Raw genomic sequence first — 15,289 nt, 5'->3', positions numbered from 1 at the left:
TTTTTCAGCGATGCATGAGAAACAAAAATAATTCCCAAGAAAAAGTAAGAATAGAATAGAACAGAATAGAACAGAATAGAAAATTAATGGAATGGAATGGAATGGAATGGAATGGAATGGAATAGAATAGAATAGAATAGAATAGAAAATTAGAATAGGACTTCCGGTTTGTCGACCATGAGCGGCAGGGATTTGCAAGCTGCGCGATCCCTGCCGCGCTAGCCGTTTTTGGGGCTCCGACCCAGCCGGGTACGGAGCTAGGCTGCCCTGCAGGGGCAGCTGAAGTAGGGGGATCCGGAGAAGGGTTTGGGGTGCTGCAGACTCCCTCCCTGGCCGGCAGAACTCCCTTTTCCCAGGACTGTGCAGCGGCGGTCCGTAATGGCCGCCACAAAGAAGCTGGCAGCCGGGTAAGAATGCGCAGGAGGAAGTGGAGAAAGTGATTGAGAGGAGAAAGTTTTTCTTGGCTCCTAGGACTCTAAGACATATTTAATAAAATTCCTGAAAAGTATGATTCTCTGAATAATACCTGCCAGAAGAGGAAAAAAGCGGCTGCTTGAAGGTGCTGAAAGGATAGCTTTCCCTCTTTTCCTACGGAATAAATAACTGGATATTAAGAAACCTATTTTTAGGTGGAAATTGGTTTTAAGCGATGAGTGGGAAGAGAGAGGATTAAGAAGAAAATATTTGTATGCTAAGATTTGTTGGAGCAGATGCCTTAAGGATTTGAAGACTAGAATATATTGTAATAAGATTTTAAACAGATTTGGACTTTCTTTCTCTTTGATTGATATTACCCCAGAAGGAGAAAGTGAGAACTCTGCCTTGGTTTGGACTGATTGATAACTTTGGGACTGTTTTATCTTTTTTATTTTCTTTTGAATATTCTGGTTGTTGTAAGAAGAAAGAAGAAGAAAAGAAGAGAAAAGATTTATAATGGCTCTTTCTGTTGAGGAACTAAGAAAAGAATATGAACAAGCAAAAAAAATGGTAAAGATGGTGTGGAAGAAGCTTTCCTTTTCTTAGAAATGGCGCTTACTAATTATCAACAAAAATTACAACAGATGAAGACAGCAGAGGAACAAGAGAGAAAGGAAGGAGCCATCTTTAATGAATCTCAGAATTTGATCCAGAAAAAAGGAAGAGAGAAACAAAAGAAGAGAAGAGAAAAGAAGAAAACTAAAGGATTTAAGGACTTAAGATCCAAAAAACATTTAAGAAAGGGAAAAATAAAGTGCAAAACCAATATGATGATTGTAAACAAAGGGGAAAAGAAATACGACAGAGAAGGGAAGCCGGTAAGGCAGAGGCTAGAAGAAGGGGGGTAGAAAGGTTTGTTGGGAAAAGAAAGAAAGGGAAAAGGTGGAGAAAAGCTACAATGTTTTGAAATTAAATGGAAAAAAGGAATTTTTATGGATAATGGATAAAGTATAATTTTTTTTAAAAAAAAAAAAGATTTTGCAAGGTACATAAGATGAGATGGTAGTATTGTAATGGTTTAAGAGTTGATAAGAGATTAAAATGTTAAAATGTTTAAAAATGATTGGCTTTAAAACTTAATAATAGGAGAGGTTTAGAATATTGTTTTAATTAAAGAGTTTAATAAAATTATGGTATTGATGTTATTATAAAATTTTTATTATAGTATTTCTTTTTAATATTTGGATTTATTGTCTAATTATGCACTTAATTGTGTTGGATGTATTAGTTAGATAGAATGTACCAAGCAAAATCTGATTGGGTATTAGATATTATTTTAAAGATTAATTTGATTAACTTAGGGGGAGATAGAAAGGCATCATACTCTGATTAATGATTTCAGGAGAAACTGATTTTCTTTTTTTTCATAAGGGATGAGACAAAGGGATGATAAAAATGGACAAAAGACACAAGTATAATGATTTAAACTAAGATGATTAATTAAGGTAGAATTAAGAAGTGTGAAATATGTGGAGAAGTTAATATAGAAGGTTTAGAATGGTAAATAAAATAAGTAATGATATGTAAGATGAGCATGAATATAATTGAAGTCCATGAAGAGAGAGATACCTGGGCCCAAGTTACTTTCCAAAAGATTTTTTTATGTTTTGTGTGTTGTGTGTATATGTCTTTTTTGGGGGAGAATTGGTAAAAACTTGTAGAAATATAGAATGAGAATAATGGTAACTAAGTCAGAAAGAATCAGATGAAATAATAATAATGATATTGAATAAGAGTAAAGAGAAGTAAAGAGAAATTGAATAAGAGGTTTTGGTATATTATATGGAAATGGTTTAAAAACAGAATCATAATTTATCTGACTTGTTAAATTTACAATGGAAAAAGGTTTAAACATGTAATGAATAATGATAATTTGTGTGTTTTAAAAATTAATAAAACTTGTTTTTTTTTTAAAAAAAAGAAAATTAGAATAGAATAAAATAGATCAGAAGAAAATATAACAGAATATAACAAAATATAACAGAAGAGAAAATTAGAATAGAATAGAATATAACAGAGTAGAAAATTAATGGAATGGAATGGAATGGAATGGAATGGAATGGAATGGAATAGAATAGAATAGAATAGAATAGAATAGAATAGAATAGAATAGAATAGAATAGAATAGAATAGAATAGAACAGAAAATTAGAATAGAACAGAATAGAAAATTAGAGTAGAATAGAATAGAACAGAATAGAATAGAAAATTAGAATAGAATAGAATAGAATAGAATAGAATAGAATAGAATAGAATAGAATAGAATAGAATAGAATAGAATAGAATTCTTTATTGGCCAAGTGTGATTGCACACACAAGGAATTTGTCTTTGGTGCAAATGCTCTCAGTGTACATAAAAGAAAAGATACATTCGTCAAGAGTCAAGAATCATAAGGTACTTGTAATTGTAGAGCAATAAAATGATACGCTTAGGAACTACGGAATTGGTATCACACTTGAAAAAAACTTGAAAAAAAAACTCGCTCAGAAGTAAACAAGATAACAGCTCAAAAAAGAATCCTAGGGCCAAAACAAAAAGGCTTGTTTCTGATCACTTCTGATCAAAAAGTCCCTGTTTCTTAAAGCACAGAGATCTAGTCATCACAAAAATGTTTTTTAAAAAAGGCATTCAACTCTTAGACCCTAAATAAAAACTCAGCATTTTTGCATGATATACAAAGTTGCAAACTTAGCATTTTGCTAAATCATCTACGTACAAACCAATGCATTTATAGAGCCAGAGAGGTTTTCCTCAATCAAATTACAAATTCTCTTTAAGCATGTACTGAACCATGCACTCATATGCACTGTCATAAGCTTTGCAAAAATGATGTCAAATCTACGTTTGCAAAATTTATTTTGTTTTCAATCCCATTTATTAAAAGCTTGATTCAATTTCAGCAGCTATGGCTTGACAAAAGGTTGGTTTTAAAGATCCTTCTGACAGCATTTCTAAACATCCTCATTTGCAATAGAGCACTTTATAATGTCTTGTTATTATAATGTTACTAGCTCGATACCCATGCTTTGCTACGAAACTATGTGGCCAGGCTTAGTTTTTGTGGAGGAAAAAAAAGGGGGGGAGAACTCTGCCTCTGCCTACCAGCATCCATCAGTATTCATCTGGCTAGTGTCCTGTCAGTATGTGAGGCTGTTTAGAAACTGAAACAGTCTTTGTTGTGTGAGCAAGGAAACAGCAAGGAGCCTGGGCATGGCTTAGCTCAACTGTCCTGTACTAAAGCTGCTTGGTGCTGTGAAACTAAAACTGAAACTAAAACTCCTCTCCTCTGCTTGTGTTTTGCATTTGGAACAGATTTCTTTTCAGGTGGGGAGGGGGAGTAGAACTCCTTAGCATCAGAGGGCGTTAATAATAATATAAAAAATACTAATGTTCTGATGGTCATTTCAAAAAATCCTTTCTTAGTGAGCACCTAGAAGCCAAGAGGGACATACATGCCAAATTTCAAGTTTGTAGGCTTTACGGTTCTGGAGATTTTGTGATGATGCATGAGTGGTATTTCCCTTTTATATTTATAAAAGATAATGTCTAATAACAGAAATGTTATTTTTATAGCCATCCAGAGATCTTAGGCTCAGTTGATGACATCCTAAAGAAGTCCAGGGAGAGGACTTTTTCAGTAACTCCTAACTCAACCTCAGAGTCATCTCATAGGCAGGGTCCACAGGACAGACTGACTCAGAACTAGGCAATGACTGTTTTTCATTATCAATAAAGGAGAATTTATTTTTATTTGTAACTCGGAGTTGAAATGAGGGGGTGGGGTCCTTGGGGCTTTCTGAGCTTGGTTGTTTTCTAGCACTGATGATGTTGCCTAGTTTGGGTAATGAAACATCTGCAAGAAAACAACCAAGCTCAAAGAGCACCAAGGACACCTCACTTTTTTGTATTGTGTGAACCCAGCCTCTGCCATTATTTTACGACACCCTCAAAATCAGCTTCCCTGAATAGCAGCAGTTGTAATTTGCCACTTTAATTTCCCATCTGTAGCCTGCAGTGTAATTCCATCATCAGTCTTGGTACCTCCAGATATATGGACAATTTTGAGATCAGGGATTTTTTTTTTCCTGGAGGCCACAATGCGTGGGTAAGACTGGCACCTGTGTTACCTTTTATGAAATACACAAGATCAAAATAGGCCCTTCCAGAAGAAGGGAATCAATTTTATAAGAAAGGGTGATAATTACAGCATATTACAAAAGTAGCTTGCCATAAGGAGAGGATGATACATTAAAAAGCAAATTATATCAAATGTAATCTTATTTATAGGCCTTGCACTTGAGATTCCTATTTGAATTTTAATTACTTACACTGAAGGCAAGGGGTGCAGTAGGCTAAGAGCAAAACTGAATAAATATCTGTTTTTTCCAGAAGTTAAAATTATGCCTTCAGTTTTGGCATGACTATGAATAAGATGCAATGCAAATGTGTGTAATTAAGAGCATGAAATCTGGTTCCGAAATACTCATGTCCACTCAAAGTTTCTGCTCAAGTGAATCCCTAGAAACCTTTTCGGGTTGCTAGAGTAACATCTAATTAGTGGGGAGATTTTCACAACCAAATTGCCTTTTGGGATTTGCTCACATTTACATCTTCTTTCTTATCATTGAGATCTATTCGGGATGATTTTGGATTTTGCAGTCAAGTAACAACCTACGCATACATTTGAGATCTACTCTGAAAATAAAGATTCCATCATCACAAGATTCTAGATAGCGTGGATGATTCTAACAATGAACAAACTACTCAGTTTAGATTAATAGCAATAGCACTTAGACTTATATACCGCTTCACATATACCGGTTTACAGAGTCAGCCTATTGCCCCCAACAATCTGGGTCCTCATTTTACCCACCTCGGAAGGATGGAAATTTGAGTCAATCTTGAGCCTGGTGAGATTTGATCTGCCAAATTGCAGGCAGCTGGCAGTCAGTAGAAGTAGCCTGCAGTGTTGCAGTCTAACCACCGCACCACTGTGACTCATAATACTTCATACAGAAAAAAATCAGTTTTTCTAATCAAGGATGTATGACCCTCACTTTTTTCCTCCATATTATCTGGCTATGGGTGGAAGAGCCATGCATGAAGATGGCAATTTTCTAGTCCCCCAACTAAAGAACAGATTATTGTAGTAAGAAGCGCAGGATGTCTTGGAAAATAAAGTGCTCGGAAAGGAATAGTCAGGATTTTATCAGTTAACAGTGAGTGGACCTTTTGCTAGTGTGGAAGAGAAATTTTCATGAATAGAGATGAAATCTGTTTTTAAGGCCTTTTGTGTAGGATAAGGCTGAACATGAGTTGCAAACATCTGCCTTGTTCCCTCCCTTAAGGTTTTTTTTTAAGATTCTTTTTTAAAAAAAAATTCCATTTATTCATTTACTTTTAAGAATTGAAGCTATAGGACAGGGGTGTCAAATTCGATTTCATTGAAGGCCCCATCAGGGTTGTGTTTGACATCGGGGGGAAGGCGTGGCCAGGGGGCATGGCCAGCTTGATGTCACTCATTGAGGCTCAGTTTTCGGCCATGACCGCCTCCTAGAGTCCTCTGCCTGTGAAAAGGGAGCTTGGGGAGGCCATGTGTGGCCTGTCCCAGGCTCCATTTTCACTGGCAGAGGCACTGCGGGCTGGTCCTTCGCTGTTTCCAGGGCAGTCCCATGGGCAAGAGCTAAGCACCCCATGGGCCAGACCAGCCCGCAGACCTTGAGTTTGACAAGCTGTAGGAGAATGGCAGGCAGAGCCTGGGGGCAGAGTCAAGAGAGGAATTAGCCTGGAATCAATAAGTGCCCACAAGCAATCTTAGTCCAACCCCTCTTGAATTCTATTAACTTTTATCTAGTGCCAATTTAGCAATGACCATTCGTTGGCTAGATTCTTGTGTCTAGGCATGAGAAATAACTCAGCTTAACTAGAACTTAATGTGTGGTCCTGATTCTTCGCTGCTCACAAAAGCTTTTATGCTACATAGTGAAGAAACAGCCTCAGTGTTATATTTCTTTATAAGAAGGCACCATAACCATTCCTGGGATAGATGTCTACTTCTACTCTGCCAATAAAATAACAAGGAAGAAAATGTGATAGAGTGACTGTTCACCATATTTTATTAGCCATATATAGTTTTCTTAGAAGTTTCGAGGATGCCACAGTTAGTGCTAGGAATTTGGGAAGGGGGAATTCTTAGTGAGTGATAGATAAGACTCAACAACATTCTTCTCAAAAGTCAAGGGCATGTCATTCTGCACCTGGATGGGAGTAGGTGAAGGAATGCCTTCGGATAGAATGACGCTTGATTGGGCCATGTGATAGACTTGTTAGGAATATAAGTCACCTCACAGCTATTTGGGTTGGAAATATATAAACCAGGCTAGACATTTTAATACTGTCTCTTTAAGAGAATCATAAAAGTGTAATTGGGTGTGGTTTCTCAAACGGCCATAAGATGGAGCCAGAAACCTGGGTTGTCTTCGTCTTAGTCTCAGAAGAAGTCTTAGTGATTCTCTGTTTCCTTCAGGTGGAGAGTATTGCCGTTCCTCCATTTTTCCTAATTGACTGATATTCATGGATTTGATGTAAGTCTGATACTGAACTGTTTATGACACTGGACTGAAAACTGACTGATCTTACCTGTGAATGAATTTGGACTGTGTTTGAACTTGGCTTAACGTTTCTGAAAGTAAAAACCTACATTTACTGTACAGTGTATCTGTGTGCTGTGTGTGTATTATTCAAACACTACTCTCAAATACGTCTCCCTGTATGTGCTCATTCTCCTAATGGGGAATTACCTCAACAAGACTGATGGGTGCAGGGGATGGATCTTTAATTTTCACTTGGGGAAGGGAAAACCCAGAAGTTTCAGATTCAGGTTTTCCCAGTTGTGCTATCATGACTTCCTTAATAAATTTTTACTTGGATGGACTTTGTCTCTGAGTGCTGAATGGACATGGGGAGTTTCTTTGAAATGCTGACAGTGGCAGAGAGAGCAAAACTCACCGTTTGCCTTCTAGTCATGGATAAATGTTTTTGTGCACAAAGTAAATTGTGAAAATACCCATTAAATAGTCTCAAAATTCTTAAACTGCTTATTATACTCTACCCTGCCTAGACATTTGGTGGACAGAAAGGTGAATCCTCTAAGTCACTGTGTTCATGGTTGTTGTTGTTTTTGAATATCTTATTTTTCTTGAGGGTATAGAATCTGTCTACTTAACAGGTTGCTTTTATTTGTCTACCATATAATTTGTACATTGTAAAAATATAAGCAACCATTGTGAAACAAATTATTACGTGGTGAGTGGAGAAAATGCTAATATTGGCTAAAGGAGAACGTTATGAATTCCAGGCACATTTTGATGCTAATACTCATGTCCTCAATACACTTCAGCATTTCAGAAGGTTTTCCCTGATCATCATTTCACATATATTCAGTTATTTAAAAATAACAAATGCGTTTGGATTGCCATGGATTGTTAATCAATTGTCTTCAGCTCCTTCCATGAATATCTGAGCTAAAACTAAGATTGCAGTCTGACCTGATTCAAAACAGAATAGGTTTGAGGAAAACAAGTCCATGCATATTTCAAATGCTGAATGACTCTGTAATTAAATTTGGTGTTGATCTTGGATGAAGGGTATTTCAGACACAGCAACAAAGATACGAACACTGAAATGGTTTTGAGTTTTATAAAAGGAGATGGATTACAATTTTAGAATTTAATCGTAATGTTATAGATATGCCAGCCTGCCACCTTGTGGGAAATGGAACAAACAGGTTTGAAGGTCTTGGGAAATCTGATATACACATTTGAAGAATTTTTTAAAAAATCTTTCAACAAAACAAAACAAAACTAGTCTCATCTGGAAATGTTACATTTCTAGAATTTCCAAATGAAGCTCAGGCTGGGTGAAGAATACAGGGTTTTTAGTTTTTAAGACCTAGAATGAAAGTATTAGATTGAGGAAAACTGAATGAAAATACTGCTCCTTTTAATAGGTTTGACAATTACCAAATGCTTGAGTAAGGAAGGCAAATAACCATGCATTTCAACTTCAGGAAATTCTCCAAGCAGAATTTTTTATTTTTAAGATGTTAAAATCTTAAAAATAGAGCATCCAACACATAGGTAGAGATGAGCAAATCAGTTTGTTTCTAGACTTCTTTTTTTTTCTTAAGTCTGTTCTATCTCATTTATGTTTTAGATTTATCTTTCAATGTGTGAGAATTGTTACCATATAATTGGTAATGTTAATCATATATCTAGTTTCAAAATACTTTTTTTTTTTCAAAATAGACTTTAACAAAATAAAACAACCCTTGGTTTGAGAGTTGTTGGGGGAAATTTAGGAAATGCAAAAGCTTATCTGTAAGCTTTCTCAATGAATGATGAAAGCTTATGAATAACAAAGTTGACGATTCATATCTGTATTCACAAAGATCAGCTGAAAAGCATCCTTAATCATGAGTTGCCAATATGTAGCCTGGGTACCACAGATAATCTGGACAGCAAAAATTATATCACTTCTGAACACAGAGGAAGTGAGTGTCCCTCTGTTTTGTTTAGATCTGACGATATTTACAAGCTTTCTTAGTCCAGAAAAGCTTGTCAGTTTAGATTACTGTACAAGAGCTGGATGAAAAATAGATGAAATCCCGAGGAGCTACAGGCTTATTGACTATGGATGCCTGCAAAATCTCATTGTATTTGTCAACCGGCTATTCCAAAACCAAGGCACACACAATCTTGCCTTAGTCCAATTGCCAAATCAGAAGAGACTTCAGTCTTGTTTGAAAACAGACTTTACCTGTAGATGTTACATAACGTAATAGTTATTACACAACTTCAGGCTTGAACTGTCTTTGCTAACACACACATTTTCACAGACATGCTGGTTTGGCACACTGAAATAGAGGCAGCAGTTTGTGGAGTCAAAAGCAATAAACACATAACGATAAAAGCTGGAAAGGTTTATTAAACATAGCAGAGTGAAAGAATTACTTCAGCTGCAAAGCAGTTTAAACAGGAAATATCCATTGGCAAGGCGGGAAAACAGCACATATAATATTCAGTAGAAAATGGCGAACATGGGTCAAAAAATCTAAATCCTTTAATAATTAGTTTAGTTTAGTTCACTCTCTTCTCTTTAAAGGCAGCCATAGATATCCCTCATATTATTCTGGCTAGTGTTTGCCACCTTTCATAGGTAAACTGTGGTTTGCTTCTTGGAGTGATTGATAGAGTGTACATCCTTCCTTCTTAATTAATCAGATATCTTCCCACACACCGGCTAATGTGTCACAGACATTCCACAAATAAAGAGCACACATGAATAAAGAAAATATCCCTGACCATGACAGTCTAACTTCCTATAGTTGTCTAACTTTATGATTTAAGATCATGCTATATTGACACCATTAATTATAACCCAGAAATGCCACAGAGACAAGTTTTTCCCTCATGCCATCACTCTGCTGAATATCTAATTCCTACAGCACTGTCTCATGTCTATGGATATTTAGCCATATAGTAGGACTGTATGACTATTATCTTTCTCATGTTTTCTACTATCTTCTCCTACTGATATTTTATGACTATATTATTTTGTTGTTTGTATGTATATTGAGAGCTTATGCACCCAAGACAAATTCCTTGGTTGCCCAATCTCACTTGGCCAATAAAGAATATTCTATTCTATTCTATTCTATTCTATTCTATTCTATTCTATTCTATTCTATTCAGCATTTATATCAAGCTATGAAGTTTTTGTGTTCCAAAAAGCAAAAGCAAAAGAAGGAAGAGTAATCCATCAGCTACTGGTTTGTAGCCTTTAACACCTAAAATGAAAAGGCACGCTTATAGAAAAAAGGGTGCATTCCTCCTTGCTGTTCTTCTGCAATTCCAACACACAAACACATACAAACATCCATACAAAAGCATAGGAAACTTAAAAAGGAAAACTGAAAGTTTAGTACATATTATCCAGCCAGAACATTTCAAGGGAGTAATGAACATTTTAAGGGAGATATGTATGAGTTGAACAATTAATCCATTATTTGACAGAGCAAGTGTTTATGAAAATGACTGTAGCATAATTATTATATGTTTTGAGAATATGTTCATCTTGTGAAATTAAGTTAATTATTAGAATCCAATGGCACATATCTTGGAAAAATAAAACTTGTTTTGAGTTAGTCAAAGCAAGTTATACACTAATAATTTGAAGATATTGTACTGGGGTTTTTTTTTTTTTTTTTTTTTTTTGTATAAGAACAAGAAAAATCATGTATCTTTCATGCAAAAAGTCCAAAGTTCAACCCTCAAAATCTCCAGCTAGCATTAAAAATTACCTTCTTATCTAGAATTCTGGAAGGTTTTTGCCAATTACTAGACCAAAGTAGATGGAAGGTTGATATGTAACTGTATTCTGTTTTCCACCATTAAGAAAACTTTTATTTTTCCAAAATCTTTAGCAGAAATGTCATTTAATATTATTTTCCTTTATCCCACCCTTGGATTTAATATTATTTTCCTTTATCCCACCCTTGGATGGAGTATTCTGTGTATTTTAAGAACTCTCTTCCTATAGTAGAAGTCTCCAAACTTGTTGTGGTTCGTTGGCAGCAGGGGCCGATGGCTGAGGCCTCGAAGAGCAAGAACTCAGATGAGGGGCCTGCGTGTGATGCAGGGATGGGGCCAGGACCATCAGGGAGTGAAATGCTGCCTTCGGAGACTGTGGAGGCTGGCAGCAGTGATGAAGAGGTCCCCGAGGAGCCTGCGCCCAGTGCACGTGTGCACAAGGCTGCTCGAAGGAAAGAGCAGCTGCAGCAGCATGGGCGACTCAGGAGTAAGGCTGCAAGGTAATGGCCCCTCCCTTAAGAGATAAAAGCCAGCTGAGAAACCGGAGTTCTTTGCAGGAAGCAAAGAATTTTTTTGCACTCAAATAATTTTTTGCACTTGTGGACATTCGGAATATCTTAGTTGGTGTTTGGAGTCTCTTTGTGTTTGAAATATTTCTTAGTAACTTTCTTGGCAGCCTTGCACAACCTTGGCAAGGCTCGTTCTTATCAGAGATAATTAGTTTGAAACAGCCTTTTAACCATGAAGGAACAGAATTTGTAAAGAATAATTAAAAGGTTTTTCTGTTACCTCTGTTTCGTATTTGTTTCCTTGGAACAAGGTTTGGGTCAGAACAAAACTTGGCAACTTTAAGACTTGTGGACTTCAACTCTCAGAGCTCTGGGAGTTGAAGTCCACAAGTCTTAAAGTTGCCAAGTTTGAGGTTGCCAAGTCTTAAAGTTGCCAAGTTAGATTGGCCTAAGAGGGTTGAATATTTCTAAGCAGTTTTCACAGTCTTCATTAATGTAGCTGACCATCATTTAAAAAGCATCTCAGTGATATAAATATCATTACTCACCTAGTTCCACAGGATCCCGTAATCCAAGTGCATTGCTTGGCTCTCCCAGAGCTGTAGCTTTGTACATTGTCAACCACAATAGTGGGCTGGAGCCTTGTGTGAACATAGGCACACCAGTTCCTAAGCAAATAGAAGGAGAAATAGAAGGACTTATTATACACCTGATAACATAAATAAAAATTCTGATGGGCATCTGGAAAAAAACCACTATGTTAAGAGATAGGATGATGCACATAGCAAAATTTGGATCCATTGTATTAGATTACTATCCATAGAATATATGTCTATGGAGATTCTCAGTCATCCAGGTCTTGGTTGTCCCAAAGGTGCTTTTTCAAAAGGCAACTGGACTTTCTGGTTTTTCTTTGAAGATATTTCACTTCTCATCCAAGAAGTTTCTTCAGTTCAGAATTAATCCAAATTAATCTTTGACTCTCTGAGAAAGAATGTTGTTGAGTCTAATCTTCTACCTCTCTATGAAATCCCCCCTCCCAAATTCCCAGGCACTAGATGTGGCAGCCTCGAAGCTTCCAAGTAAAATATGACTTCCAAGGCTGACAGACACTGAGACAGCTAACTGAGTTTAGGAGTATATCCAAAGAATTATTAGAGTCACCAAGAAAGTAAAGTACCATTTAAAATACAAGCACTCCATTTTGTCTGGATTAACCTTAAACTGTTTCTTTCCTCCAGTCCATGAATGACATCAAAATCGAGTTTAGAACTTCAGCAATTTTCTTGAATGAAGAGGACCAGGTATGTGATAAATAAAACTTAGATATTTAAGGCTGCAAATGTGATTCAGTTTATGTTTCATGAATTCACAATATTGATCAGCAGATGGCAACCTTTCCCAAGGCACATTTCCAAGACTTTTCATCGGCTAGCAAAGAGATAGACTAAGATAATTGTGCGGGTCTTTCTGTAAAGTTTTTCTTGTATTGCCCAGTTTCTAAGTCCTAGTATTTGTAACCTGTCCTTCTTAATTTATACATCATAACTTATACAAAGACCCTTAGTAAAAAATAGTCAAATTAGTTATTCAAATTAGTTTGACTAATTTCAAACTAATATTCAAATTCCATGAACATAGCCATTTATGTTTCTTGGCAACAAAGCAAACATTTTTTGGAATTTATTCAATATTCTAGTCTAACCTAAGGCTATGCCAGGACCCTAGTCTAGTTTAGGGTCCTGGCAGAGCCTGCCACTCAGCTATGTAGCTGCCATGACCTTGCTTATCTTGGAAGACCATGTGACTTAGCCATGTGCTGATACCTGATACTCCATGGCTTCATGGAGAAGAATGAGGAAGAATGAGTGTGATGATGTCAAAATAGAAATTCTTTAAATCGGAATGTAAATACACAAGGATATTTGTGAGATGGCGTCACTGGATAAATAGCATCCTTTTGATATAATCTTGATTTGCCAAGGATGGCCATACATTATGCATAGTAATAGGCCAAAGGGTTTGAATTGCTAATAGGGGCAGTAATGATCAATCAAGCGGGAAAAAATGCATAGATCTTTTAAAAAGATGCATACTTTAGAAAGTACTTATATACTTGTATGTGTGTGTGTAGCTGGCATCATGTACCAGACTATTGGCACAGTGTATGGGCTACATCAGAGTTCCCCAAACCCTGGTCCATGGACCAGCATTGGGCCGTGGCATGCCAGAAACCGGGCCGCACAAACAATCAAAGGAGAGGTGGTATTCAGCAGGTTCTGACCAGTTCTGGAGAACCGGTAGTGGACATTTTGAGTAGTTCGGAGAACTGGCAAATACCACCTCTGACTGGCCCTGCCCCCTTCTCTTCTCTGCCTCCCATTGAGTCCCAGCTGATTATCTGGGTCTTCTTTGGTTGCCCTGCCCAGGAGAACGAAGCTGGAAAGCAGGTTAGTGGGGTGGGGAGGGAATGGGAATTTTACAGTATCCTTCCCCTGCCATGCCCACCAAGTCACGCCCACAGAACCAGTAGTAAAAAAATTTGAATCCCACCACTTTGCAGAACCCTCAAACTTCCATGCCTCTGGTAGAGGATCCAAGATCGAAAAAGGCTTTTTCAAATCAAATCCATAAACATTTCTCAGTTTGAATTGCTAATATGGGCAATCTTCAACTTACGGCCATAATTGAGCCTAAAATGTATGTTGCAAAACCAGACATTTTGCTAAGTGAATTTTGCCCCTTTTTATGGCATTTCTTGCCCCAATTGTTACATGATTCCCTGCAGTTGTTAAATTAGGAACACAGTTGTTAAGTAAATCTGGTTTCCCCATTGACTTTGCTTGCCAGAAAGTCACAAAAGGTATCCCATGATCCTGGGACCCTGCAACCGTCATACATGTTAGTCAGTGGCCAACTGTCTGACATTTTGATCACTTGACCATGGAGCTGCTGCAATGGTCCTAAGTGTGAAAAATGGTCATAAGTCACTTTTTTCAGTGAGGTTGTAACTTTGAACAGTCACTAAATGAACTATTCTGTTATAGGTGATAGAAATCTTCCCTTTGGGCTCCTCAGTCATTTTTAACAATGTAAAGGAATCCTGACACCAAAATGTTTGAGAAATGCTGATCTAGAAAGTTCTAAGGAAGATCGATCTCTAATCTATTCAGAAGGCCAAATGCGAATTTTTTTAAAAAAGTTTCTTCATGACTTTTTGCCCAATGTTTATTTTATTTATTTATTTATTTATTTATTTATTTATTTATTTATTTATTTGATTTGTCAATCGCTTACAAGATAATAGGTTTAAGTATAAAGATGAGTAAGAATCCAGAAAATAGGTACGAATAAATGGGGACAATAGGACAGGAACAGTAGGCACGATGGTGCACTTATGCACGCCCCTTACGGACCTCTTAGGAATGGGGTAAGGTCAATAGTGGATAGTTTAAGGTTAAAGTTTGGGGCAGGTTAGAGGATGTAATAACAGAGTCAGGTAGTGCATTCCAGGCATTGACCACTCTGTTGCTGAAGTCGTACTTTCTGCAATCAAGTTTGGAGCTGTTTACATTGAGTTTGTATCTGTTGTGTGCTCTTGTATTGTTTGTATTGTTGCAGTTGAACCTGAAATAGTCATTGACTGGTAGGACATTTTGGCAGATAATTTTGTGTGCTATGCTTAAGTCTAACCATAGGTGGCGAAGTTCAAGGTTGTCCAAGCCCAAAATCTCAAGCTTGGAGATATTGGGTATTCTGTCCCTTTTGCGGTCAGTGTTATTTCCCCCATCCCTTAATATAATTGATTGATAAATCAATTGTTTTCCACTGCGCAGCAAACAACAGAAAGGAAATTAAATTCCAATGTCTCAACCTTTTATGTATCCTGGGGGCAATGGACAATAATACCAGATGGCAATTAATAATTTAAAG

The 15,289-nt window shown here is 36.9% G+C and overlaps 1 protein-coding gene across 2 annotated transcripts in view; it reads right to left on the bottom strand.

Annotated features, from left to right (window-relative positions):
* MMRN1 (multimerin 1) overlaps nucleotides 1–15,289 on the bottom strand; it is an 87,581-nt gene that overhangs the window by 56,790 nt on the left and 15,502 nt on the right. For both annotated transcript variants that reach the window (XM_026672651.2, XM_087962868.1), the window contains exon 2: nucleotides 11,905–12,024. In XM_026672651.2, the coding sequence (XP_026528436.2) occupies nucleotides 11,905–12,024 (120 nt within the window). The remainder of the gene's footprint in view (nucleotides 1–11,904; nucleotides 12,025–15,289) is intronic.

Source organism: Notechis scutatus, chromosome 4, assembly GCF_049901735.1.
Source record: "Notechis scutatus isolate UNSWTSFEM ecotype Mainland chromosome 4, rNotScu1.2, whole genome shotgun sequence".
Taxonomy (NCBI): Eukaryota; Metazoa; Chordata; class Lepidosauria; order Squamata; family Elapidae; genus Notechis; species Notechis scutatus.
This window is presented reverse-complemented; position numbering and strand designations above follow the sequence as displayed.